This window comes from Labrus bergylta, chromosome 13 (assembly GCF_963930695.1).
Source record: "Labrus bergylta chromosome 13, fLabBer1.1, whole genome shotgun sequence".
Lineage (NCBI taxonomy): Eukaryota > Metazoa > Chordata > Actinopteri > Labriformes > Labridae > Labrus > Labrus bergylta.
Window position 1 is genome coordinate 21,084,451 of NC_089207.1, and position 25,296 is coordinate 21,109,746.

Consider the following 25,296-nt stretch of genomic DNA (forward strand, 5'->3'; position numbering starts at 1 on the left):
CCTGTAACAGGTCACAAAATTCTCGGTTGATTTGTGCAGGTTTTTAAAATCATGGCCTGTAAAGGCGCCTCATTTCCATTTTTATCTCTGCCACAAAGGTTATGTTCTTATTTCTGTTTGTGAGCAGGATTTTGGAAATACTACAGTCCTGGTTTTCAGTGAACATGGTTGAAGAGTGCAGCACTGGATTACATTTTTTGACAATAAACAGATCATAACAAATTTGTCTGACCAACCAGATGCCAGATGGTGACATCAGTATTTCGTTTTTTATATCTGTGTAAAATGTTAACTAACTATTTAAAATGGAGCATTTAAAAGTTATATTACTTTTCAATTCAAACAAGTCATCAGTTTACAGAAATGTCCTCAATTTGGGGGCTTTGGTAGCCTTGTGGTTGTTCTCAAGGACCGGCGGTCTGGGTTCTAATCCGACCTTTGGGCTCCTTTCCCACGTCATTCCCCTCTCTCTCTGTCTCTCCCTGGTTTCTGACTCTATCCACTGTTCTTTCTCAGAATAAAGGCATTAAAACCTCCCCCTCTCCCCAAAACTCCCAATTTTCTATTTATGTCGTTACTTTTCAAAGCTGTCATTCATCTCCAACAACTTGCTAACGTCAAAAAAATTGACTTTACTTTCTGTCCAACTTTCCCCATTACTAAACTATCAATTATTTTCAAACATGTCCATCATATCCCAAACAACTTTTCCAAAATGGCGACCGTCACTGTTGGGCTTCATAAGCTGGATGGTTGGGCAGGAGTCACTGCGGGCGAATAAGATTAGTTTTCTCTCACACACACACACACACACACACACACACACACACACACACACACACACACACACACACACACACACACACACACACACACACACTCTCTCCTCCCAAATATTTGTCACATAGGTTCCAGCTTGTGATTCTCCAGATGTATTTCAGTCTAACATTAGGCATTAGTAATGAGACAAAGAAGAAGAAAGTAATTTTAGTAAAAAGCATTAACTTTTGAAGGCAGCTTCTTCTCTGTTACTGTTAGAAAAGGACATTTTCTAATCAGAGTTGGAGAAAAGTGCAGCCCTGAAAGTTGAGTCTGACATTTAGAGATTTAGAATAACATCAGTCATTATGACGGCCAGCATACATCCTGCAAAACATAAAATTGTGACGGTCCTATGGCTTGTTTTGCCTTCTCTTTTCTTGTGTTGCAGGTACATGTAATTAGTAGACGTGTCTGTCACACTGCCCACGGTCACTATTGAAGCTTCTCAGAGACACTTTCTGCATTTGGTTACTTAATTTTTTACGAAACAGGTGAAATGCTGGCTCAAAGCAAGCCAGAGCTGTACCCACTTTTAATTAGTATCTTAAAACTTTAAACTGGTTTATAGCATTTGTATTGTTGTACATGTATTTTAATGTATCCTCATATAGTGTTATGGGGTTTTATGTAACTGAATATTGTACATTTTAATCTGTTTGTTTACAAAAAGGCCCAACTGGGGACACAAGTTGGAAATTAGCAATAGATATATACTCTTTATGCAGCACATCAGTTTCATGCTTTGCATTGAAATTATGTTAAATTGCATTGTCCCTATTCAAATAAATAAATTCAAAATTCAAATTTTCGTTTTCCATCCAACACAGGCACAATACTCTTCTTACACAGCCACTCACTGACACTACAATGGACTCTCCTTACGATGGACTCAATTGTGAGCTCCTGATTTTGTTAGACCTTACTACAGCATTTGACAGTGTTGACCATACAGTTTAAGTTAATCGTCTACAGTATTGGGTTGGTGTTTGTGGCACAGCCCTGACTTGTTTTTTTCACATCTGGAAAACGTAACTTACTTAAATTTAACCAATGCCACATCCTCCCAATCTGGTCTGACCTGTGGGATACCACAGGATTCCATCCTAGGCCCTGTACTGTTCTCTGTATACATCCTCCCATTAAGTTATCAAGAAGCACAACCTCTCATACCACTTTTACGCAGATGACACTCTGCTTTAACTTCCCGACAAACCAAATAATCTGTCAGATCTCACGTCTCTCATACAATGCCTTAAAGATATAAAAAATGGGATGGCCTATAACTTTTTACAACTGAATAAGTCAAAAACCGAATGTGTTCTTTTCGCCTTCCCTGTACATAACCAACCTCCTAAGCCCTTACACCTCACCTAGGCCCCTTAGATCATCTGACATGGGGCCTCCTGGCCGTACCCCACTCACAGCTCAAGCTCAAAGGTGATCATGCCTCTGCAGTCAAAGCCCCTAAACTGCTGGAGTAGCCGCCCCCCTTCCAACAGGTCTGACCCCCCTCTATTGACTTTTTTAAGTCCCACCTCAAAATGGTATTTTTATGTTAGCATTTGAGTCCTCTGGTCCTGAAAAGGCAGTTTCCTATCAGGGTTTGTTTATTGCTTAATAGTTATTCCTTTATTCTTATAAATGTTGCACACTCCTGTATATTGTTCCTTTAATGTTTTGTTGATCAGCTGCTGTTTTTAGATGTGCTTCATAAACAAATGATACTTGACTTAACTTAACATAATTCCTTTGGTTGCCAGGACAACATAAGCTAGCTACATTGCTAGTTTAGCAGTTGCTGGGGGGACCATGGACGATACATCTCTACTGACATCCAAAAAGCATCTCTATTTGCAATTTAGTTTTTATTTTATTCAATCAGCTTATTTATTAATTAAGTGTAATTTTGGTGTCTCTCCCTTTTTCTGCCATGGCCCTTGAGCCGGTGATGACACATTTAAGGGACAGGCTGCAAAATATCGACTACTCTTGAGAAGAAGATCAGAGTTCTAAAGGAAAACAAAGAGTTCAGCAGGAAGCTGTCAGGATCCAGACTACAGAAGCATGAGGCTGTTTAGAAACAGAAGTCATTAAAGGAAGAGAAATATTAGCTCTGCAGGAGGTTTGCTTTTAGCTTCACAGCGACATTTAGCTCAGACGTTTTTTAGTTCTACCTGCTGAGTCACAAACATGGAAACAAAGACGACAGATTCTTCAATGTCTGTTTGTCTAAATGAACAAGAAGCAGTTAAAATGTAAAATAGTTGTTTTAAACAAAAACATATTTGTGCCCATCACCTCGATCCAAACAAATCCAACAAATGTAAATGACCATTTTGTTTGTACCCACTACATTGAAATGTGTTTTTATTAATATGTACGCTTCATTTGCCTGTTTGTAGTGAAACTGCTGCAGTACCATTAGAATAAAAAAGGTTCTGCTCTTAGTTACTCAGAAATGTATTCATGCACTTAAGATTTGAATAAATTAAACACACACAAACACATGGTTAGTGCTTTATCTTTAGTTTTTCTTTTCACTTTTATTTGAAAGCAAGAACGAGGAACTGTTTCACACAGTTGACGTACAAAAGAAAACGACTTTCACCATCAAACATCAAAGTCCAAAATAGACAACATCTTTAAACCAGATTTACATTTGTGGATCCAGAGTTTGCAGAAGGTTTTCAATGTTCTTAAGTCACTGCAACAGAACTACAAACTGAGAGCGTTTTTTTCTCATTAGGGATTCAGATCCTCGCAGAAAGAGCCACCAGGCTGAGTCATTGTAAACCTGCTAACACAGTGGTCTACTTAAGCTGCACTCACACAGAAACAAGAGGAGGATTCTCAAACCTCAACGTCACAGAGGACACCTCCTGGGTAGGCTTTGTTTTGTTTTTTATCCTTTTGTAAAGCACTTTGTGACTCTCTGTTCTTGAAAGGTGCTACATAATAAAGTTATGATTATTCCTTTTGTGCAGAATTGTTTATTCATTTGGACACACTGGCGTTGAATAATTTTTCGTCTTTGTTTCCATGTTTGTGACTCAGCAGCTGGAAATAAAAACGTCTCTGCTAAATGTTGATGTGAAGCTAAAAGCAAACCTCCTGCAGAGCCAATATTTCTCTCCTTTAATTACGTCTGTTTCTAAACAGCCTCATGTTTCTGTAGTCTGGACTCTGACAGCTTCCTGCTGAACACTTTCTTCTTCAAATACGAAACTTTACAGTCACTCCTTACGACTTTCAGTGCAACAGGCACCATGCCTTTCTTTTCTAAATACCCTGAGCTAGCTTTAGCCTCTCTTTACATGTAGAGTTCTCCAAACCCAAATAACCACTTTGCCAAAAGATTGACATCAGATGCAGAGGTGGGAACAATTAATCAAAAATGGGTACTGCAGTCCAAATTCTAAACATTGTAGAGCGCTGTCTCCCCCCGCCCCCTCCTCTCTAGAGTCCATGCTCATGCAGGTTGCCATGTGGTGGACACTGAATCTCCAATATTGATCCTAGTTTGAGCACGTTTCTGCTCGTGGAGCTTATTAGAAACATGCAGAGGCTTTTTAGGTCGGGTACAATCATTTCTATCTGAACCACTTCTCTCGCCCGCTTCCATCACTACAACACCTGTTGGTTTGACCTGATAACTGGTCTCATATCTGGCAAACCGAGGGGTGTCCAAAACGGCCGTGTGGGGGTCACCTTAAAACCGCCTACCTTCTCTGGTCTAAACAAATCCAGATTATTCAGGACCAGAATCTGAAGTTAGAAGGAGGCCATACGGCTGCTGCATTAGTGTTAGAGAAGCCAGCACTTCAACATAGTATGTAGCTCTTGTATAAAATATTCTCGGTACAACCAATGTCATCAAGGTGATTCTCTTAAGTCTGAAACAGCAAATCCATTTAATCACATTTAAAACAGTGTACAAACATGTGGACACCATCTAAAAGACCATTTCAACATGTAAAAACTGTGAAAAACATCTTAATGGTTCTTTAAACAATCCCAATTTGTGCACTGGTAGTCTGGAAAACACATAAAGAAAGTGACTTTTACATTAAAGACATCTGCAGTTAATTCCTCTTTATTTCCTGCTGAAGTAATCTCTCTATCTTAATACTGCATCTTATCAGTGACATGATCCTCATTTCACTTGTAAATAAAAATATCTGTAACCTCAACAGTCATGTACAATTTTTCACATTTATCTTCACAAAATACAAATATAGATTTATGTTTTCTCTGCAACATTGTTATCACAAACATGATATTTATTCTCCCGTTAATCTCCAGCAGAAGATACAGAAGCAGCAGGAACCTCTCCTTCTTATTTGGGTAGTTTTATCCGTCCTCTGCGGGAGTCTGGAGTCCCGGAGCGTAGGGCTCATCGTGGATCTCCCTCTCAGACATCAGCATCTGATAATGTGACAGGAAATCCAGTCTAATCCCTCCTGATCCACCTGCTAGGTGATGGGAGGTGAAGGCCATCGGACTTATGAGGTGAGGTGAGCCGAGGTCACTGCAGCTGAGCATCCGTTAAAAATGAAATGAAGGATCTAAAAACCTTTGCATCCTTTCTTTTGTTTACAAAATGGTCCATCGTTGGTTTGGACATTTGGCACTAGTGATCATATAGACTATCCCTGTTTTTGAACCCCCTCTCATCTTATTCAGGCTCAAAGATACAAACAGTGATAACCTCTAAGAGAAAAATAAATTCATGTCTGTATGTTGTGCACTTTAAGGTGAAGCATTTCTAATTCTGATGTACATTCATAAGACGCCAATGACGACTTTCTAATCCATTCTATTCTAAAAGAGTAATTTAATTGATTGATGGTGTGGAAACATACCAAACCAAAGACTTGAGTTGTGTTTAGACCAAAATTGAAGCAAACTATTTGCCTTGCAGGACCATTTGTACTGAAGTTCATAAAACACAACATGTAAACTGTCGCTGTTTCAAATACCTGTTAGCTAAGATCAGTACCAGGTCCCAGTCTGATGACCTTATGCTAGGATCAGTACCAGGTCCCAGTCTGATGGCCTGTTTGCTTCACTTTTGGTTGAAAAGCATAATTGTTTTGTTGTAATAAAGAACTTAAGCCGGTGTAGATAAGGATCAGATGCTGGATGAAGACTATATTTGTAGGGCTGGGACCTCAGCGTTTCTTAAATCCTGGCCGAGAGGCACTTTGTCTTTGGCACTTTGACTTCAAAATGACGTAACCTCTCCTTAAACTGAGCCTTGAGGCAGGGCTTCAGTTCAGTTTCAGTTGGCTCACACGCAGCTCTCGTCCTTCTCGCCTTGTTTTTTGTCCTGCTTACATTTCTCTGTTTCCTGTGCGGGTAAAGAAAAGTCTTTCACTCCGTTTCTCAGCCTCCCCAGTTCGCCGAGGGGTAGCTGCGTTGAGCTGTAAGCGAGTGGCGGGATAGTGTTCACCAGAATGAGCTGCAGAGGTTTTTTCTCCGGTGTGTACTGACATCGAACATATCTGAGGAATGCCGCTCTGTAAGTTTTGTTAAACAGTGTGTAGACCAAAGGATTGACCGCCGAGGACAAATATCCCACCCACACAAAAACGTTCAGCAGGCCTCCCATGAGCCCTGGCTCGCACACGGCGGGGTCACACACCACCACGAGCACGTTGGTGACGAAGAACGGACACCACATGACCACAAAGAGGAAAAACACAACCCCAAGTACTTTAGACGCCTTCTGCTCGTTGCTAATGGACTGCATGGTGCGGCGTCCAAACAACGAGCCGGTGACACTCCCTCGGGCAGCGCTCAGTCCGCCGCTGCTGCCTCTGCCGCCGGCCTCGCGGCTTATAGAGCGTCTGAAGAGTTTCTCAGAGGACAGCGAGGTCTGAGGTAAGAAGCTCAGCGTGAACGTCGTGCTCCATTTGGGCCGCGGGACCAGCTGGTCCAAACAGAGGGTGGCCTCGTTCTGCAGCGCTTTGATGGTCAGGAAGTAGGTGACGACCATGATGGTGAGCGGCACGAAGAACGCCACGAAGGAGCCGACCAGCACAAAGTTGTTATCTGTCAGCAGGCAGCTGCCATCTTTGAACACCTTGGAGTGATCCCTGAGCCCCAGCACGGGGATGGGCATGGAGATCCCTGCAGAGAGAAGGACACACACAGGTGAGCAGAAAGTCTCAGGTTTACACGTTTGTTTGTGTGAGATTGAAAACAGGAAACAGCTGGTGAAAAAAAAAAAAGATTACTTTCAGAGTCACCTTTAAAGAAGCAACAACAAGTGTCAAAGTCAGAGACGAATGAAAACAGTGAAGCCAAACTCAGCAGAAATTCCGAACAACAGGATGACATTGATATAATATTTATTTACCTGAAATATGAAGACAAACATGCAGCTATGAAGACAGAGAGGACTTAGAAAGATGTCTTCAGGTTACACTCTTACACTGCCATAATTTTATCAGAGTACGATTGAACCTTCTTCAAGCCCCGCCCTCCTTGGTTACTGTTACTAGGTTAGACTAAATCTCTTATCTCCAGGCTCCTTCCAGTTTGAAACAAGATATGACGACTTTTATCTTTATCTAATTGATGAGATTCTTTTCTCAGCTCGTCCTCAGTGACAGAATCAGGACAGAGATAGATTAGGGTGTATGAGGAGAACTCTAAATCTCGACATTTAAAATATGATCCATGTCTGATGCTAGTGATGTCGTCTAACGTTAGCTGTCCTCCCGTCACTGCTCGCCGTCTCACCTCTCCTGACTCACCTCCGTGAGTGACCATCTCTGGAACCAGAGGTCTGAAACATCCTCTAAATGTCTCTAACAGATCCTTCAATATGCAGCTGAGAGTTATGAGCACAATCTGACAATCACAGCGACATCACTGCGAGATAAATGCTTCAGATCCATGGAGGAACAAATGTGGTTATTAAGTCACTCCTGCAGACGCCCCGAGCATCTTTAACCAGGTTTGGTAACTAAATTAAGGTCACAATTTCACCGCGGCGTACTGAGAAGACTCGGCCCAAGAGAAATTTTGTCTAAAAAGGAAGTAGCCCGGCAACGGTTGCTATGAGAGGGGGCTCTCTAATTGGTGAGTCAGCTGATTAATCAGAGAGCAATTGTCAATTGTGCACCAATAATAATCCTGTTTTGTTTTTCAGCTGGCACCAAGAAGTTTCCATTTATTACATGACTTTATTATGCTGCAATAATTACATTCATACAAAAATAACCTTCTGATATTATTAATGAAACACTGACAGTAATTCTGTGCTGACGTTCTGTGTATTTAGTTTGCAGACATTAAATAATAAATGGACTTGAAGGCATTAGAGCTGCATATTTCAGGAAGTCACTGCAGTTAATAAATAAATTCAAAGGTTGAGGTCAACTTTATTTATAGAGCGCTTTAAATACAAACAGGGTGTCAGCTGGAGGTCTGCAGATATCTCCTGCCAACGTTTCTTTCATGATAGGAAGGGGAAGACAGATTAAACAGGCATGTCTGCTGTTGCCATGGTGATTTCAGACTCTGTCAGTTTTTTGTGCAGACACAATCAGGAAAAAAAGTACCTGAGTGATCTTCTCATGGCTCTGCTCTCACGGTGCAAATGTGTGCAGTTGTACAACCAACATTTCAAACATAACGGAGAATCATCCGACCGGTCGGGAGCCGCAGATCGGACCATGATCGGCCGTCGTGCCTCAGAGTACACTGCACGACTGATGATGTGCGACAGACTTCAGAATGAGTCATACAACTCAAATATGAGGTCCTTATTATCTGGAATCATACAGTGCAGCCCCGGCTTTATGTAAAGTTTTCCAACTTACAAAAATGACACTTTACAGGGCGGAGCTTCAAAATGACGGGGGCTGCAAAAGAGCCACGGCTGGAAACCTGTGTCCATGACATCTACTTTGTATTTTACAAAACAATTACCAAAACTAGTCGTATGACTCAACAATGGACTCTAAATCGAGCTGAAATGTTGCAGTCGACACCCGGCTTTGATACAATAATGCTTTCATTCTCCTGCAGAACAAAAAGCTTTCATCAACATCAAATGTTCCAAAGATTTAAAGTCCTGTCGACTCTCTTTTCTCCACTGGTCTCCAGCAGAAGACGCAGGCGGTGCAGTCTGTCACCAGAGAAGTTCAGATATTTGATCCAGCTCTTCACTTTCCATGTGTCAAAGTTTCCATTAACTCAGCCGATCAAACTGTATTTTTCCATTTGTCTGTCTGTCACCATGTGGGGGGAAAGTGAAGTGTCCTCTGAGGGATCGGTGTGAGCTCTGACGGTATGAACCTCTCACCTGTGCTCACCTGCGCTCACTCCACACGTTCAGATTGTGTTATTGTTTTCTGTGCAGGTCAGGAGCCGCTACCTGCTGGTGATGAACCACGCCGTCTATATCCTTATATAGGCTTGGTTTTTCTGTCTGCTCTGCAGTCACACGTCCAGATGAAGCTAATAATAACCCAAAATGGACCCAAAAAGTTTGGAGGCGTGTAAGACAGGTGTAAAAAGTAGCCAGGTAGAAGGTGATAAAGTCAGCAGTCTTCTTCACGCCGCGGTCTCATTACCTGCTCATCACAAACAGGAGGAAAGGAGCGAGGAGGAGGGGGAGGAGGTGGGGGAGCAGGTCTGAGTTTGACAGACACAGCGAGGGTGGACAGAAATTGTGGCGGCCCGTCGGGAGCAGAGGAGGTCAAATACAGATCATTCTCATTAAGTGTGGACGCTTCGACAGAAAACCTGCTGGACCGACTCAGTGTGACACACTGTAAGGTTCAGGTGAAAGAAACCAACTTTTATTTGTTATTCTGGTCCTAGTTTCACGCTCTACGGAGAGATCTGCAATCGTGACAGCAGCACTAACGTTTTCATAACAGACTGAGCGGGAACGATTGGAGCAGCTTTAAACAAACATGTAACGTCTAATAAATGTTTTCACCAGTTATGTGGTCAGCTGTGTTGTGTCGAGTGAGAACAGTCACACAGACGCTCGACCAGTTCGGAGTAGGACTGTGGAATTAAACTCGATTTAGTCGTTATCGCGATATGAGAGCAGCAAACACATCGTGAAAGTCTGACTTTATTGCAATTAAAAATATAGGAGTGGAGAGAAGTTTCTTGGGGTAATTTTGGATTCAGGAGGGACATGCAGCAAACACAGAAGAAGAGCAAACAGAGACTGTACAGCTAATATGCAACGTTTATTTTCTTTTATTCAGCTGCAGCTTTGAACACTTGAATGCACCATTGATGCTGTAGTCTGTGTTTTTATGTTTTCATTGATCTGAATCTCTCATCGTCTCTCTGAACTCTCCAACAGAAGTTTATGAAAACACAGATATTCTCTAGTTTCTGGAAGTTACTAAACCTGTCCTGTGCGTACAAAGGTTAAAATCCATCCATCCATCACCTCTCAGGTTAAACCCCTCAGCAGGAAATCTGACACATCAGCGCTGACTGACGAAGGTATTTGTCTCCTTCAGGCTCCATCAAGCAGAGAAGTGTAAAACATGTCGCAGGAAATGGTTTGTAATGATCGTGGTTTAGGTGCCAAAATGGCACTGGACGTACACAACAGAGTTTAAATCAGTCTTAAAGAGAAACAGACTCCACACTCAGAGTTTCACATGTGAACATGAAGAGTTACAGCTGTCTCACTCATAAAGATAAAAATAAACTTTATTGATCCCCCGTGGGGGAAATTTTTGAAATCCCCCTCCCATCCCCCATCACCCGATCCCCCCTCCTCCTTTTCTGCCTTTTCACAACAATCTGTCATGATTACTAAAACCACTAAACTACTGGAACCACAACTGATATTTTGAAAAAAAAAAAAAAACCTAAAAATTAAAAGCAGTGACTCCTTTCTTCTGAAACTTGCTGTGTCTCCTTTTAGACTCACAGTATGTAAAAAAAAAACAGGGCCCATTCAATAAGACTGAAGTCCTGATGCATCAAACTGGACGTGATACTGAACCCTAAACCGAGACAGGACGTTTAATAAGAAAATCAAACATAATATTTCATTTGCCAAGTTTTAGATGCTACAGACGCGTGTGTGTGTGTGTGTGTGTGTGTGTGTGTGTGTGTGTGTGTGTGTGTGTGTGTGCGTGTGCGTGTGCGTGTGCATGTGTGTGTACGGTGCAGAGAAACGTTAATTAACGAAAATTTTGGCTGAATAAAAAGCATTTGCATGAATATATTATTTTGGATTATGTAATTTAGGGCACATGCATTCATGCGCGTGTGTGCGTGTGTGTGTCCTCCCCCTCTCCTCTGTGCAGCGTGTGTGTAAGCACTACATCTAGTCAGATCAGAGCGTGACCACAAACATGAACAGGCTCGACTAAACGCTACCATCACGCTCCTTCTGCATCGTCTTTCCCTGATGAACCCGGGGAGAAAACGAAGGCGGTGTGTGTGTGAGAAATTAAAATTTAACCCAGAGTAGTAATCCCTGACATAATCTCATTGCTCTCGTGGGCGGCGACAAAGCTCAGCGTGCTGCTGAGGCGTGTTTGGCCGGCTGTGATGATGCCTGAGGGCAGGACCTGCTGCTCGCCACGATGACTTCACGTTATTCAACCCTCTCACGCTGCTGTCGACTCGGTGCAGCTTCAGCTTCGGTTGCATCACCTCAGAGATTTTTTTTTTAGCTTAAGCCTCCAGTTATTTTTTCTATGCATGTAAAAAACTGCAGAAGAAGCAACAACCAATCAGAGCGTGTGTGGGAGAGGCGAGCAAACCGGCGTTGAAAAAAGGAATCCAATCACATTTCAGTGAAAACAATGAAACTGATCACGACCTCAGGCCTGAGGACAGAAACTGTTCAAACTTCAAGTTATACAAGAACAAAGACTATTCTTTCACCTCGCCCCTCCTCAGTGGCTTAGAGCAGAGGAGGGTCACCAGGGGGCGCTAGGGGGTTCACAATAACTTGAGATCGAAATCAGTCTTCTTTTTTTTTACCAGAGAGAATTCAGAAAATCACGCTCAGGGTGGGAAGCCCAGATGTTGAAAATGTGAAACATCTTTCCTATCGTATCTGTGATTCTAAAACATTAATGTTGACTGTGAAGTGCCTGGATGCTAATGTTAGCCGTAGCTAACAGGTTATTAAATGTGTTTATTTTACTCGTAATATGTGCCTTTGTGTCTCTGGATTTTCAGTATCATCGTCTGAAAACTTTCTCATCAAGACAGTTGCTTGAATATATGACATTAACATGATTTAAACCTGGAACATATCAGGAAGACACGACAGAATCGTCTGAGCTTCACACCCTGAGCGTGATGTCATGGCAACATGGCCGCCGTGCTGCTACTACTACGACTACGTCTGCTACTGCTGCTCCTACTGCTCTGCCTCTGGTCACTTCCTGTCAGCACCTGTGGTCACTTCCTGTCAACACCTGTGCTCTGCCTCTGGTTACTTCCTGTCAACACCTGTGCTCTGCCTCTGGTTACTTCCTGTCAACACCTGTGCTCTGCCTCTGGTCACTTCCTGTCAGTGTGTCCAATCAGACTAAAAGCGGTTTGTTTGCACTTCCGGAAGTTGTCTCCTCCTCTCTTGATCCTTGCTTGTGTAGTTCTTACTCTCTGATAATCATGGTTTGAATAAAAGCGTCTGTTAAATGAACATAGAATTCTGATTTCACATATTTGCATAAAATCCATCTGTTAATAAAAAGCACAAAGTAGTTGAATGTGTTGCCTGGTTGTTTTCTTGTGACCTGGCAGGTTTGCAGAGCATTGTCTGGATTTACACTTAAGACAAAAAAAAAAAAATCTGAAATCCAAATGGTCTCCGAACAGACAACAGGTGAGATTAAAAGATTAGAAGTTATACCTTCATGAAGGATGTTTAACAGAGCATCTGGATCTAACGCTGTGACAGTTAAACAGATCAACGACGGCCTGCTTCATTTCTGCTCAACAGTCTGTAAATAATGAGAGACTCGCGCTTATCGTGTTTCTGATCAGGAGGAGGAAGGAAGCCGAATTATCTCTGAGACGTGCTCATTAGACGCTCGGAGCAGAACGGCGGAGATAATGAAGAGAGGCGACAGGAGGTAAGCAGCGAGCCGAGGGACGACTCGGAGCGCCTCAAACACCGACATCTCACTCTGAGGGATTCAGAGTCAATAAAGCTTCAGAGGAAAACAAGCAGAGGACAGAAGGTCGAGGAGTTGACGGAGGTCTGATGTGAACGTTCACATCAGATGTGGTCTGATGTGAACGTTTTCATGACGCTGTGTTCGTCTGACTTGTTCCCTCTAAATGTGAAGTGGGAAATCAAACTGTCAGGCTCAGTGGACGTCCATCTTTTATTTTGTAGTTCTTACTCACCCTCGTCTCAGATCTGTGTTTTCAGATCCTGCTCCTCATGTTCCTGCCTCGTGATTACCCTCGCCCTCGTTAACCCCTGATTGTCTGAGTGTTTATTCCCAGTGTGCTTCCCTCATCTTACTCGTCCTAGCGGTTTTCTTTCAGCCTCAGGCCTCGTCCACACGTACGCGGGTATCTTTGAAAATTACGTTTTTTTCTGTTCGTTTTGACCTTTTGTACACAAACTGCCTTTGAGACCACTGTAAAAACTCCTTACTCTCCCGCTATGTTGGCCAGTAGAGACGCCTGAATGGACGACGGCAGTCACTGCTGCTTCATACGACACTCTGACCTCACAAACCCCACCAGCAACGTCTGTGGTTTAGGACGAGACCTGGTCGGACTTTTTGGACAACTTTGTAAATTGCAGAGGAATGGCGAGAACATTATAGTATGTCAAGGACATCGCTGTTGACTTGGCGTGCTCATGACAGCCGTTTTTTGCGTTTCCATGTGTACGAAGATGGTTTTGAGAACTGAGCGTGTGGACGGTATTATTTTTTTATATTTATTCATTTTAGGATTAGTTTTCGAGCTTTTGATGCCTTTATTGTAGAGATAGTACAGTGAATAGAGTCGGAAATCAGGGAGAGAGAGAGAGAGAGAGTGGGGAATGACGTGCGGGAAAGGAGCCACAGGTCAAATTTGAACCTGGTCCTCCCACTTGGAGGACTACAGCCTTCATACATGTGGCACGTGCTCTAACCACTGTACCACCAGGATCCTGGGGGAATATTATTTGTAAAGGAAAATCTCAGTTTTCAAAATACCTGACTACGTGTGGACCAGGTCTTAGTGTGTTTGATCTCTGCCCGATTTGTGACCCAGCCTTTAGCCTCCTCCTCTGGATTTATTTGGACTGTTTCTGCCTCACTGTGCACCGGACCTTGGACTTCATTAAACCTTTTACCCGCTTTTTAAAGCTCCCTTTGAGTCTGCGTGTGAACCCATAGTGTGCTTAGATTTGAGTCAGTGAAGGTTATTTTCTGTGGCAGGCGTACATTGTTGAGTTTTGTTTACTCGTCATCAGATGTGACAACATGAGCTGTGTTCTGTTCGATGCTCTTGGGACTGTTCAGAGAACTCGTCCACAGTGAGAGTCCCCCAGGAGAGCTCAGAGAGGCAGCTGTGTGCTCGTCGTCTTTACAACATTATGTAACTACATAAAGCACTAAAGTACACAGCTTCCAATTCTATGTTATGGTCCGCTGACTTCTAACATGGAGAATGGATCCTCTTTAATTCTCACTCTGTGACCTTAACGTCTGCTCGTACACACTGGGGGGTTAGGGGAGAAAGATCTCCACAGAGTCACACTTTAAACTATTAGTGGACGCCGGGGTGGTTTCCAAACAAATCTGACGGACATATAAAAGGTCCAATCAGTGAGATGTGTAGTAAGTGAAATGATAAAGTGACCTTACTATATGATCAGACATTAAGGAAACATGCTATGTTGAAGTGCTGGCTTCTCTGACAACAATGCAGCAGCCAGTATGTCCTCCTTCTAACTTTAGATTCTGGTCCTGAATGCTCTGGATTTGTTTGGACCAGAGAAGGTAGGCGGTTTTAAGGCACCCCCCACACAGCCGTTTTGGACGCCCCTCAGTTTGTCAGATATGAGAGCAGTTATCAGGTCAAACCAACAGGTGTTGTAGTGATGGAAGCGGGCAAGAGAACTGGTTCAGATAGAAGTGATTGTACCCGACCTAAAAAGCCTCTACATGTTTCTAATAAGCTCCACGAGCAGAAACGTGCTCAAACTAGGATCAATATTGGAGATGCTTTTGAAAAATGGAGAGAGGTTAGAACACAGAAAGGTTTACAGACTGATGCAGAGCTGGATAAACACTGAAGCTTCAGTGTCCACCACATGGCAACCTGCGTGAGCATCAACTCTAGAGAGGAGGGGGCGGGGGGAGACAGCGCTTTAAAATGTTTAGAATTTAGACTGCAGTACCCATTTTAAACACTAGGGGTCAGAGTTACATGTTGCTCCTTTAAGATTAATTCTTTTCTTTACCTTAAACTAAAAGAAGATCTTTCCCAGACTACACCTTCAAACAGACAGCAATGACTCAGCAATCTGCTCACCTTCCAACACAATAAATAACATCAGCAGCATTTCATTTATGAGCTCAATGGACAGGAAGTCAGACAAGATCTTGTAGTTCTTCTGTGATCTTGTAGTGATCTTGTTGTTCTCCTGTGATCTTGTTGTTCTCCTGTGATCTTGTAGTTCTCCTGTGATCTTGTAGTGATCTTGTAGTTCTCCTGTGATCTTGTAGTTCTCCTGTGATGTGCGTACAGCTGATCATGTCTGCACTGCTCACACTCTAGAAACGGATCCAGTGGAGCAGGGCATGTGTTGTCCGACGGAGCAGTCAAGGCCACAAACTACCCATAATGCATCACTGTCTGTGCTATATTTGAAAATCTGTTGCGAATATTTATGCCCCTGTTCATAACAGACGTCTGAAGTTCTGCACAAACTGGAGAGAGGAACATGATTAAACTGGACTAATGTGGCTCCATACTTCACAGTGAGTGCACACGCTGCTTTCTCTATAGCTTTCACGCCGTCCTTTATTAACCATGAAATGGATGAAGCATAATGAGCTCTTTGTTTTTGTCGGTGAATGACTCACTCACACTGTGGAGTCTGCAGAGCCGCAGCAGAAAACATCATGCAGGTATATTCATGGAGTACATAATAAATGACCCACTCAAGAGGACTTCACGAAGAGCGGCTGAGTGGCTGTTTGTGAGCAGGCGGCCGACGGCAGGACAAAAACAAGCAGCATTAATGTGTCTGATGAGCAGTCGGCCTCTCTCTCTCTGGAACATTAGAGATCATTAAACTGTGTCACACTGAGGTGCTGCGGTCTGCTCGACATGTTTCATTAAAGATTAGAAAGATGTTGTCCATTCTTTCATCAGATGTCTCAAAGGCTCTTTGTTGACTTCCTGTAAACATTCTGTTCACAGATGTTTTAAAGTTTTCTGTCCATGAAAAGGTTTAGAGCCAAATGTCACGACGACTACTGAAACAAAGGTAGTACCTTTGGAAATTCTTTTAGTTTGTGTTAACTTTATGCAGGTTTTCTCAAGACTACCGATCACAGCCCGATCAGCTGCTGTTTGATTTTCTGACATTTTCTGATATTTTGCTTGTACAACTGCACACACTCAGAACGTGAGAGCAGAGCTGCTATCTGATTCCCCAACTTCAGGGCTTTTTTCCAGATTGCACCGGTGCAAACTGTGTGGGGAGCAAGCTGGGTGGAGGTGCGTTGTGAACTCGTCGTTGTATTCCCATCTTTCTTATTCGCCCTCTAAATATCTGGAACATACTGCATCACAGTCTTCAGACTTTAGACCTGGTTTTAGGTGGTCTAAAGCTGTTTTCACATATACACTCCAGATAATATCTAGATAATTCCAGGAGGACCGGAGATTCTCCCGACCTAGCCGTTCACATATGCTCCTCACAGCGGGGGGCTATCCCTGTCAGAGGGGAGGGGGGTCGGGGGATTTCCTGAGGTAAGATGTGACGTATATAAACAACACGAAGTAGCGGCCGAAGCAACATAGTCCGTTACACAACGTTATAATGAGAATATTTGCCTTTATATCAATGCTATGTGTAGTCTAATGGAATGATAACATCCACAAAAGAGTGGAGAACAACAGACTGACGAACAGAAAACATAATGCAGACGTTTAATTATGTGCACGGAGATCGTAGTGGTCGCGTTCAGACACTTTAGGAAGTCACTATATAAACGTCACTCTCTTCCCATTGGCTAGAGTTGAATTCTCCGGAGTATATGCTGCTACGTTCAGAAATCAGCTCACTCTGACTTTTTGCGGAAAAAATACTAGGGGTCTGGCTGGAGAAACTCCGGTTGAATAAAAATCTGCTTCGCTCTCTTGAGCAAACAGCTGCTCGTCTTTCCTCCTGCACAGTATGAAACCTAGTTAGTTTAGTCAGTTGAGTTCCTCCTCCTCCTGCTCTCCATTCATCCGTTAAAACCTGACGGCTGAGCTCTCTGCCACCTTGAGGTAAAATCATCCGTCCTACATTTCTCTTCCTCACTTTCTTCCTGTGAAATCACATCGAGTAACAACGTGAAAATAAAATGAATTGGGAGAGGAGAAACTTTTCAATAATTTTCCTCCAATTGAACAATAAGGGGAGACGAGCCTGAGATTTATCGTCTTCATACTGTTGTTCATTCTTTACCCAGCAAGTGTAAATAACGTCCTCCCAGAGTTAATCTGCAGCCCGGCGTCTGCAGCCCCGTCATTACATTTCCTGCTCATCAGCTCCATTGACCGGAGCAGCTGGAGCTCGGCCAGCCAGGCAGGAGCAAATTATCAGAGCTGATTGTTCCCTCGCCTCCGTCACAGTCATACCAACTCATAAAAAACGTCACACGCGTGTTTTCAACGAGGGGGGGGCCATTTCATCTCCAGAGCGACGACTGCCCTCCTACCTGCATGTTAGCGCTCGCTCTATTTCCATCAAGTGTTTGTGGTTTAGCCCAGGACTCTCATCGAGAACACTTTATTTAACATTTACAAACGGAGAGGGGTGGAATCTGTCTGTCGTCTTTTATTTCACATGAGCTCTGCAGCCGTTTGCTGCTGCTCACTGAAGAATGAGAGAGAAAGAGGTCTGTGTGAGTTTCATCTTTGACCACACACACTAAACTGCTTTATTCCGCAGCCTTGGAGCGAAGGATTCTCAGTGTGCTCATTTTGTTGTGATAAAGAATCATCACGACTGCACCAGGTCAGCCTTCAAACCAAAACAAACCCACAGACCTCCTCTGAGCTCCCTCTCTGCTTTGCCAAGGATGAAAATATAAGCACCACTCCTGCTCCACTCCGCTCAAACACAGCAGCGTGGTCAGAGCCCAAACGCTCCTCCAGCATCCCTCCAGCATCATTTCTGCAGCTGACGTCTAATGATGTGGCAACCCCAAAAGAGTTCTCATAGAGAGGAGGCAGAGGAACATGATTGGCCTTACAGGGCTTTAATCTGGGAAAAACAAGGTTTGGACTCCCGGGAGCATCTCACAAAATGAGTGCGGTTAATATCAACAGGTGTGTGTGGGTGTGTGTGTGTCTGTGTGTGTGTGTGTCCTCACCCACTGAGATGGTCCACACAGCCATGATCTTGAGCCGGGCCTTGGTGTGGGAGTTGAAGCGGCTGTGGTGGATCGGGTTTCTGATGCCGATGTATCGATCCAGAGAGATGGCGCACAGGTGCATGATGGACGCCGTGGAGAACAGCACATCCAGGTAGATCCAGATGGGACAGAGGTCAGAGGGCAGGGGCCAGCTGTAATCTGCAGAGAGAGGGACAGTGTGAGCATGTTCCCACAGAGCTTGTTTAACAAAGCTTTAAAGAGGCAACGCTGCACAGTCCTCTGAGAATCAGGAGTCTGCAGAGAGGGGGACAAGACTCTGGAGTAAGAAGAGTTATGGATCTGTGTTAAATTCTGTTTCAGCGAGCGTTGGTGTGAGAAGCAAAAGATGTTGAACACATTGGCTGTCATCCAATGTTTGATCAAACATCCTCCTCTGAATACCAAGCTTTCTATCCGTCTCCATAAACAGATTTACGGATACAAACACAGCTAACAATCTTTATCTTTGTCGCCTCTCCACTCCAACTCCATTTTCACGTCTCAGTTTGTTTTTCAGAAACACAGAGAAAGACGTCTTTGATGATTAAATGCATGCTTCACCAAAAGCCCCCAAACAGAGTCGCCGCACATCCATATATCACTCAATGTCATCTCCTGGAAAATCAGAAGAGCTGCAGTAGCTCAGAAAAAATATAAAAATATAAAAATATGGAAGTTGATCTGGTGTCTGGAGAGGTGAGTGCTGCCCAGGTGCCCTTGAGTAAAGCACTGAACGCCCAAACACGCTCCCTCTGCAGCAGCCCCCCCCCCACACACACACACACACACACACACACACACACACACACACTGACATCTCTCCACTAATGCATGTCCACAGGTCCTGTCATGTGTGTGTGTGTGTGTGTGTGTGTGTGTGTGTGTGTGGTTCAGGTGTTTGTGTGTGAGCAGCATGTCTCTCAATAACAGAGTGAAACCCACCTCTCTTATGTGACCAGATGATAAAAACACTCTTTTTTATTCTGCATGTTGTATGAAAATCTTTAATTGTGCAGCAGTGACTTTTTCATGCACTTGTTGCGTCTCTGCAGCTTCTCACAGCTGATCACACAGACACCAACACAGCGAGTCATACACATGACACCACATGGACGCAGGCTTTAAACACGCCTCACAAAACCAACGTCTGACTGGAGGTGCACACACACACACACACACACACACACACACACACACACACACACACACACACACAAACACGCCTCCCTCATGGTCTCCAAGCTGCTCCGGCCTGCAGCAGCCATCTCTAAGAATATTTCCAGAAAATGATCCTGAAGGCGCTCAGCTGACAACAAATACGACTTTAAATAATAACGGTGAATATGGACATGAACCGGAGCAGAGAGGGTTTTATCACCGACAGATCGAGCTGACGCAGGTTTATTTATAGAAGTTATACTTACACAAGGCGGTCTGAAGACTCACAAGGAGAATAACAGAGTAACACACAAAAGAAGAACGCTGCAGATCGTTTTAAACTCAACTGAGGAGGTCTGAATGTAAGCAGCGACACTTTGACCCCCTGATGATCAAAGTCTCCAAACACACTTTTCAAACATCTGGAGTAGAAAAACATGGAGAAGTCATGACGTGACAGTAAAGATTAGGAAGGTTGAACTTTTATACGGTGGCCACAAACGCACACACACACCATCATATATTAACCCTTTCCATCTCCATAACATCAGCACACTCATCACGTGGAAAATAGTGTCAAATAATACATCCAGCATCTGGTTCAAGTTCAATTTATTATCCTCAAGGGGCAATTTGCTTTACAGCCAGCAGGGAATCTGAAATACACACATTTAATAAATTACACCAAGGGGAAAGGATTTACATGACGCTGTTTGAGTTTTTATTTTTTTTAACCATCCCGTTATCGTCTTTTATAGTAAAGCATAAACAGTGTAAAGCAAAACAATACGCACCATATGAAAACTAAAAAAAAAGAGGAAATAAAAGCAAAGAAAGAAATTATAATAATAAAAATAAAAACATAGCAGCCCTACTGACAATCAGTCCAAACCTCATGACCCTCCAGGAAGTTGTAAAAAATAGTTCATACATTCCAAAACTTGTCAAGTTTGTTTTTTGAGAAATAGCTTATCCTTATCCAAGAAAGAGAGTACTTCCTTTCAACCACTACATTACACTGTTTGATTATTATTTGGATATACTTTATTAATCCCTGAGGGAAATTCTGGTTTACACTCTGTTATTTTAGAGACCTGCTTCTCACACACATATAGGCCTGAATCACAGGACGTGTGTACATGCATTAATGGAGAGGTTTTCCAAGATGGCGGCATGCATGAGAGCAGGACTCATTGTTTACCTTTGTTAAGGTTTCTTTGCACTGTCTGAATTTCGTTGTACTTGTACAATGACTAATAAAGCTTTTCTATTCTATTCTATTCTATGACAGAGTGGGGCTGCTATGGAGTTGCACCAGAGCAGTTGGGGGGTTCAGTGCCTTGCTCAAAGGTACCTCGGCAGTACTCAGGAAGTGACCTGGCATATCTCCAAGTTCCATATTACGGTCCGCACCGGGACATGAACCTGCGACCCTCCGGTTCAGACTGAGCTCCTGCCGTATATTTAGTCTTCACACTTTTCTTTGTGCGTCTCAGAGAAGCAGCTTCAGGTCACGTAAGTTCCAACCAACAGGAAGACTTTAAATCTGTTGATAAGCGTGAAGCCAAAATCTGACTCAAAGTCCGAGATAGAGATTTTAAAAAAGGCTCCATTGTGGAGATTTTTTTCTGGTGTCACAGCTTCCTCAGAATCCCCCGAGAGCGCCGATAAAAATAGACCCCGAGCTGAGAGGATTAGAGACGGATCATCTTCATCGTGTTGGGGTTGAGGGGGATTCACCCCCCACCCCCTCCTCATTCATACCCTCCAAACGACAGGTGAGGGACGACCTGATCGAAGATTTGACAATTTCAGAGAAGATGACTCATCTGCTCCGCTCCATGTCGCCATGGTCACCGCCACACTCCTCATCCTCACCATCGTTCGTGTTCTGTGATTTCCTCTTCTTATTTCATCGTCCATCATCACTCAAATTGTTTTTTTGTCCTCCCGTCTCCGTCTCTTTCACCTTCATCTACATGTGTGAATAACTTTCAGTCTCTCCCCTCTGTGCCTTTACCTCCTCTTCTCCTGCACTCCAGTTTATTTTCAGTCTTTAAATGTATTTTCCCAGAAAGCTCTCACTTGGATGATCTCACCGTAACGACCAGAATATCTTCATAAGAAGACGAGGAGAACACGCTGAAATCAGACACTGTTTCACAAACGAGCAGAGAAACTTCAAAAGATTAAAATGTTTTTAAATCAGCGAGGATTTAAAAGTTTGGACCTGCTGGTGCTATGGCTTGGAGGGTTAGGGTTGGGACTTCAGACTCTGGTTGGGAACTGGAGGGATCAATTCAAGTCCCGGTGTGCACTAAGTCTGGAAAGTGGTCTGGTAGCTGGAAAGGTGCCCACTGAATCCCAGACTGCTCGGGCACTCTTTCATGTGAAAAGTAAAACCAGCTCATCCACCCTTGCCTAGATACTTAACGCCGCATTACTCCCTCTGATTGGGTGGCGGTGTGGCGGTGTGGCGGTGTGGCGGTGTGGCGGTGTATGAATGAAGTTGGACTTACTCTCTGATGTATGTCGCTGTGGATAAAAGCTTCTGCTAAATGAATTGTAGAATTATATCTTTGTAGGTAAAGGTAATGCTTCTAAAAAACTTGATGAACTTTGTTTGTCTTCATTTTATGCACAACATTTCAAATCTTTCAGCTTTTCAACTCAAGCTTCGTGCAGTTTGAAACTGTTGATTGAAAAAGCTTAAAAAACTTTGATGTTTTGATTGTGAGAGTGGCTCCACCATGTTGGATTAAACATGCCGGCAACAAACAAATACTCGGACTAAATTAACTCATCATCCGTCTGCATTCACGAGAGAAAATCCATTCAGGGTTAGTGTTGTGAGACGAGCATTAGCACAGGTTTGTGTGTGCTCCACATGTTGTTTCTGCTCCAAAGAAAAACTCCAGCAGCAACGTTTCTCTGCGGCTGCTCCGTTATTTTCAGTTCCCCCGTCGAGAAGCACAAAGAGCGAGGAGAATCCGCCATCGCCGACTGATAAAGTGTCACATTATGGGCTGAACAACCTGTAATGGTGCTGACCTGGAGCCAGACTGAATTATCCCGCTCTTTCAGCACGCACACACACAAAGACAAACCCACCAAAAAGCTCCCCGAGGACCCACTGAGACGTGCCTCTGTGCTCGCTCTCCTGCTGCTGCAGACTCCAATGTGTTCCTCTCACAGATGTCATCACGCTCAGGTGGAGAGATGTTCATAGAAGATGTGGACTGATAAGCTGGCTACACTCTGGACTCATTTAGGGCAGATATTATTAAGAAATCCTGGTCAACAGTCCCTACAGATTCATGATTACATTTATGATAACTTTAATCTCCTTCACCTGAGTAACAGGTGTCTAATCAGCCAGGTGAGCTCAAACACCTGTGAGGGAGACCTCAAAGCTGTTTCAGAGGAGAGAGACTCTTATTTTAAAAAATTGTTGATCAGTCCTGATTATGAAGAACAGAACTCTGAATATTTTCCATTACAGGTAAAAAACAGCGAGGAGTCTCAGGGACGGCCTCTTCATGGCCGAGTGTGTGCATGATTTAAAATAACTGACAGGAGAAGGAGGAAAATTAGTTCCCGGGAGGATGACGACACTCAGAGAGAGATAGAGAGAGATAGAGAGGGAGAGGGAGAGAGAGAGAGAGAGAGAAAGAGAGAGAGAGAAATTTAATGAACAAGAAGAAGACAGAATTATGGAGGGAGAGAAAAGAGGAGTTGAGAGGAAGACACACACAATCAGCTGTTTCCGACTGGTTCTGGGAATTTGTGCCATGTTATATATTTAGAACATGTGTGAGAGAGAGAGAGAGAGAGAGAGCGAGACGGAGACAGAGCATATGCTGATGTGTGTAGCCTATTACATACGGGACAACTGAACCACACAAAGTTTTTACCTTAACCTCCGTCTGCGGGAGTTTTCTATTGACAGTTGTGAACGCTCCGTCCTGATTTCAACCGTACAAGGTGACCTCTCAATCAGGTGACATTCAGCACAACTTTTCTACAGTCGTATACGCCGGACTGAATTCTACAGGAATCATGACAGAAGAAGCTCATCTGAAAACATGTTCTTAATGAGGAGGTCTTATTAAAGGAGCTGTGAGAAACAAACTGTTGAGGAAAGTTTCAGGGCTTAGAAGATAACTCAAAGGCGTACTATGTGACTCTGGGCTGCATGGTGGTTCAGTGGTTAGCGGTTTGATCCCCCGGTCGGACGGAGCCTCTCTGTGTGGGGTCTGCAGATTCTCTCCCCCCAACAGAGACACGCTGGTCTGGTTAATTGGAGACCCTGAAACTGTCCTATCAGATAAAAGCAAACAGCCTCAAAATGAATCTCAGTCTTTACTGAGTGGGCGGGGCCTCCTCGTTATGGGCAGTTTCTTGTCACTGAAACATTAAAGTCGTGGAGCACCTGCAGCTTCCTCTGCTGAACCTCACATCACTCAGCAAAAGGAAAAGGAAGCAGGGATTCTCTCGACACCGAGTCTGACCACTTTGTGTTCTTTCTCTTCTCGTGAAGAGTTGAGAGGTGTGAGACAGGAGAGGAAATGATTTCCATTCCCCTCGTGTCACGTCTGACTCAGTCGGGACGTTCAGGGATCAGTGTTTGACATAAAACCAGCGTGAGCGGGACACATCATCGCCACGTTGACACAAGCTGCTCTGGGTTATTAATCCCTCAGATGAGTCTCTCAGGCTCCTGCCGTCTGCTCTTTGTGAGTCGCTCTCTCTCTCTGCTGATGCTGTCGATGCGCTTTAGATTTCCCACCCTCCGTCTCGTCTCTCTGTTTTCTTTCACTATGAAGCTTCAAATCTCTTTGAATCCAACGCTCAGCTTGTATGTTGTTGCTCTCCACTTCAGCAGCTATGATGGTTAACCAAAGGCTAAGACTCCTGGGATTGAGAGCTGTATGCTAAAGCTCTGGGATGGTTAATGACAGACAAAAGGAGGAATAAAGATCTGCAGAGGAAGTCTCTGAGCTTTGAATCAATCTGACGCTCGATGTCTGTTTCTCGTCTGCTGTGAGTTCTACTGACTCCATTCTGAGAGATGATGGAGTCAGTCGTGCAAAAACACACTGAACCATTATTCAGGATCCTAACGTTAACTCAACAATTATATTTAATATGATAGAAACAGGACTGGTCCTCTACGGTGGCCCTGAAGGTCAAAGCTCAGTGACATACTGTACCTATAACAACACAACATTTAAAAGCTAAACTTGACTTCAGAACACAAAAATATTTTATCCAAATATTTGTGGTTGTGTTTTGAGGGATGTCTCACCACGTGCAATGTTATTTTTTATTCTGTCCAGCTTGACTCGTGCTTGCAGCGAGCTCCATCAGAAAAAAGACTCGCAGCGTCTTTAAAACAGAGCAAAGCGTAGTAGCACTGCTGGCACGCTTCAGAGACAGACCGCGGCGCTTGCTGTGGAAACAGGAGCATTGACTAGAGTGGCAGCTAACAGCTGTCCAGTTCGTTTGACTAGTGCAATGATCCGCGCCCAAACACGATACACTTCCTTGGACCTGGCACGCTTAGAAGAGGTGTGCTACAGCACGATACAGTTCATGCCGAGTACAAGCACGGTTACACAGCGAGGACATGAAGTATGATCAATCCTCGCCTCCATTATTTGTCTTTTTAAGATTTATTTTTGGGCTTTTTGTGCCTTTAATGTAGAGA

The 25,296-nt window shown here is 43.7% G+C and overlaps 1 protein-coding gene across 1 annotated transcript in view; it reads right to left on the reverse strand.

The window, feature by feature from the left end:
- Positions 1-3,339: 3,339 nt before the first annotated feature.
- The window catches only part of htr2aa (5-hydroxytryptamine (serotonin) receptor 2A, genome duplicate a), a 38,275-nt gene continuing 16,318 nt past the window's right edge, over positions 3,340-25,296 (reverse strand). Inside the window, exons 2-3 of the mRNA XM_020635465.2 lie at positions 18,387-18,587; positions 3,340-6,954 (exon numbers count right to left, since the gene is read on the reverse strand). Of these exons, the coding sequence (XP_020491121.2) occupies positions 6,113-6,954; positions 18,387-18,587 (1,043 nt within the window). The 3' untranslated portion in view covers positions 3,340-6,112. The remainder of the gene's footprint in view (positions 6,955-18,386; positions 18,588-25,296) is intronic.